The sequence below is a fragment of the Lottia gigantea genome (genome assembly GCF_000327385.1).
Source record: "Lottia gigantea unplaced genomic scaffold LOTGIsca_12, whole genome shotgun sequence".
Lineage (NCBI taxonomy): Eukaryota > Metazoa > Mollusca > Gastropoda > Lottiidae > Lottia > Lottia gigantea.
In genome coordinates, this window is record NW_008707225.1 from 64,149 (window position 1) to 67,891 (window position 3,743).

The window sequence follows — 3,743 nt, forward strand, 5'->3', positions numbered from 1 at the left end:
AGACAAGAAAGTCGAACTGTCGAAAAGGGAAAAACAAGACAAGAAAGTCAAACTGCCAAAAAAGGAAAAAAAAGACAAGGAAGTCAAACTGTCTAAAAAGGAAAAACAAGACAAGAAAGTCAAACTGCCTAAAAAAGAAAAAAAAGACAAGAAAGTCGAACTGTCTAAAAAGGAAAAACAAGATAAGAAAGTTAAACAGTCTAAAAAGGAAAAACAAGACAAGAAAATCAAACTGCCTAAAAAGGAAAAACAAGACAAGAAAGTCGAACTGTCTAAAAAGGAAAAACAAGACAAGAAAGTCGAACTGGGTCAAAAGGAAAAACACGACAAGAAAGTCAAATTGCCAAAAAAGGAAAAAAAAGACAAGAAAGTCAAACTGTCTAAAAAGGAAAAACAAGACAAGAAAGTCGACCAGTCTCAAAAGGAAAAACAAGACAAGAAAGTCAAATTGCCAAAAAAGGAAAAAAAAGACAAGAAAGTCGAACTGTGTAAAAAGGAAAAACACGACAAGAAAGTCAAACTGCCAAAAAAGGAAAAAAAAGACAAGAAAGTCAAACTGTCTAAAAAGGAAAAACAAGACAAGAAAGTCAAACTGCCTAAAAGGGAAAAAAAAGAAAAGAAAGTCGAACTGTCTAAAAAGGAAAAGCAAGACAAGACAGTCAAACTGTCTAAAAAGGAAAAGCAAGACAAGAAAGTCGAACTGTCGAAAAGGGAAAAACAAGACAAGAAAGTCAAACTGCCTAAAAAGGAAAAAAAAGACAAGAAAGTCGAACTGTCTAAAAAGGAAAAAAAAGATAAGAAAGTTAAACTGTCTAAAAAGGAAAAACAAGACAAGAAAATCAAACTGCCTAAAAAGGAAAAACAAGACAAGAAAGTCGAACTGGGTCAAAAGGAAAAACACGACAAGAAAGTCAAATTGCCAAAAAAGGAAAAAAAAGACAAGAAAGTCAAACTTTCTAAAAAGGAAAAACAAGACAAGAAAGTCAAACTGCCTAAAAAGGAAAAAAAAGAAAAGAAAGTCGAACTGTCTAAAAAGGAAAAGCAAGACAAGACAGTCAAACTGTCTAAAAAGGAAAAACAAGACAAGAAAGTCGAACTGTCTCAAAAGGAAAAACAAGACAAGAAAGTTAAACTGCATAAAAAGGAAAAACTAAACAAAAAGACAAAGCCGGATAAAAAGGCAAAACCAATCAAAGAGGAAAAAACACACAAAACGGCCAAAGCTAGAAAGGAGAAACAAGTTACACAAATTATAGCAGGTCCAGAAAAGATAAAAGAACCACAAAAGAAAAAGCTTTATAAAGCAGCAAAATTAGAAAAAAACATAACAGAGCCTAAAAAGAAAAAAGCGCAAGAAATGGCCAAAACAAAAGGAAAATCTAAAAAATCGCCCAAATCTATGAGTGCTATTCAGGAAAGGAGCTTAAAAGCAAGTAGGGGCAGCGGCAAATCTCCACCACAAACACAATCTTCTGGTATAAAAAGTTCACAAACTACAATTAAAACACCTGGAATAGGAACATCTGATTCACAGACCAAAACAGTTAGTAAAATAGAATCATCTGCTACATCTAAAAAATCACCCAAATCTATGAGTGCTATTCAGGAAAGGAGTTTAAAAGCAAGTAGGGGCAGCGGCAAATCTCCACCACAAACACAATCTGCTGGTATAAAAAGTTCACAAACTACCATTAAAACACCTGGAATAGGAACATCTGATTCACAGACCAAAACAGTTAGTAAAATAGAATCATCTGCTAAATCTAAAAAATCTAAAAAATCTATGAGTGCTATTCAGGAAAGAAGCTTAAAAGCAAGTAGGGGCAGCGGCAAATCTCCACCACAAACACAATCTGCTGGTATAGAAAGTTCACAAACTACCAATATAAAACCTGAAATAGGAACATCTGATTCACAGACCAAATCATTTAGTAAAATAGAATCACCTACTAAAGCTGGAAAATCTCCCAAATCTATGAGTGCTATTCAGGAAAGAAGCTTGAAAGCAAGTAAAGATAGTACAAAAGCTACATCACGTGGTGCTGAATATTCAAGCAGATATAAAGAGAGAAATGATTATGGAAAAGCGAAACAGTCAATAAATTCAAATATCGACAAAGAGTCCAAAAAAGACAAAAAAGTCAAACAGCCTAAAAAGATAAAACAAGATAAAAAGTTCCATTCAGACAAAAAAGTCAAAATGCCTAAAAAGGTAAAACCAAAGAAAGAAATTAAATCAGACAGAATAGCAACACAGTTTAAAAAGCCTAAAACGGTCAAAAAGGCAAAACCAGACAGTAAAGAAAAAAACCTTAAAAAGGCTAAAAAAGAAAGCAAGGTCAAACCAATGAAGAAGAAAACACAACTTAAAAAGGAAAAACTAGACAAGAAAGTCAAACCGCCTTATAAGGAAAAGCCAGATCAGAAAGTTAAACAGCCTAAAAAGGAAAAACCGGTCAAAACGGCCAAGATCTCTCAAATAGATAAACAGGACACGAAAGTCAAACCGACAAAAAAAGAAAAACTAGACAAAAAGACAAAGCCAGATAAAAATTCAAAGCAAGACAAAACGATCATAACTCATAAAGAAAAACAAGCACCAGAAAAGAAAAAAGGACTTGAAAAAGAAAAGCTTCCTAAAAAGGAAAAACAAGACAAGAAAGTCAAACCTCCTAAAAAAGAAAAACAAGACAAGAAAGTCAAACTTCATAAAAAAGATAAACTAGACATGAAAGTCAAACCGCCTAAGAAGGAAAAACCAGGAAAGAAAGTTAAACTATCCAAAAAGGAAAAGAAAGACAAAAAAAACAAACCGCCTAAAAAGGAAAAACTAGGCAAGAAAGTTAAACTGTCTAAAAAGGACAAACAAGACAAAAAAGACAAACCTCATAAAAAAGATAAACCAGACATGAAAGTCAAAACTCCTAAAAAGGAAAAACTAGACAAAAGGGCAGAGCCAGATAAAAAGGCAAAACATGACAATACGATCATAACTCATAAAGAAAAACAAGCACCAGAAAAGAGAAAAGGACTGGAAAGAGAAAAGCATCTTAAAAAGGAAAAACAAGACAAGAAAGTCAAACCTCCTAAAAAAGAAAAACAAGGCAAAAAAGACAAACCTCATAAAAAAGATAAACTAGACAAGAAAGTCAAACCTCAAAAAAAGGATAAACCAGACATGAAAGTCAAACCGCCTAAAAAGGAAAAACTAGACAAGAAAGTCAAACCTCATAAAAAAGATAAACTAGACATGAAAGTCAAACCTCCTAAAAAAGATAAACTAGACAAGAAAGTCAAACCTCAAAAAAAGGATAAACCAGACATGAAAGTCAAACCGCCTAAAAAGGAAAAACTAGACAAGAAAGTCAAACCTCATAAAAAAGATAAACTAGACAAGAAAGTCAAACCTCAAAAAAAAGATAAACTAGACATGAAAGTCAAACCTCCTAAAAAGGAAAAACTAGACAAGAAAGTCAAACCTCATAAAAAGGATAAACCAGACATGAAAGTCAAACCGCCTAAAAAGGAAAAACTAGACAAGAAAGGTAAACTGTCTAAAAAGGACAAACAAGACAAAAAAGACACACCTCCTAAAAAGGAAAAACTAGGCAAGAAAGTTAAACTGTCTAAAAAGGACAAACAAGACAAAAAAGACACACCTCCTAAAAAGGATAAATTAGAAATGAAAGTCAAACCGCCTAAAAAGGAAAAACTAGACCAGAAACCTAAAAAAAAAGATAAAC

General features: G+C 32.9%; 1 protein-coding gene across 1 annotated transcript in view; it reads left to right on the plus strand.

The window, feature by feature from the left end:
• Positions 1–22: 22 nt before the first annotated feature.
• LOTGIDRAFT_110705 (hypothetical protein) overlaps positions 23–3,743 on the plus strand; it is a gene marked incomplete at both ends in the record, with an annotated part of 10,598 nt that continues 6,877 nt past the window's right edge. Inside the window, one exon of the mRNA XM_009047971.1 lies at positions 23–946. Coding sequence (XP_009046219.1) covers positions 23–946 — 924 coding nt within the window. The remainder of the gene's footprint in view (positions 947–3,743) is intronic.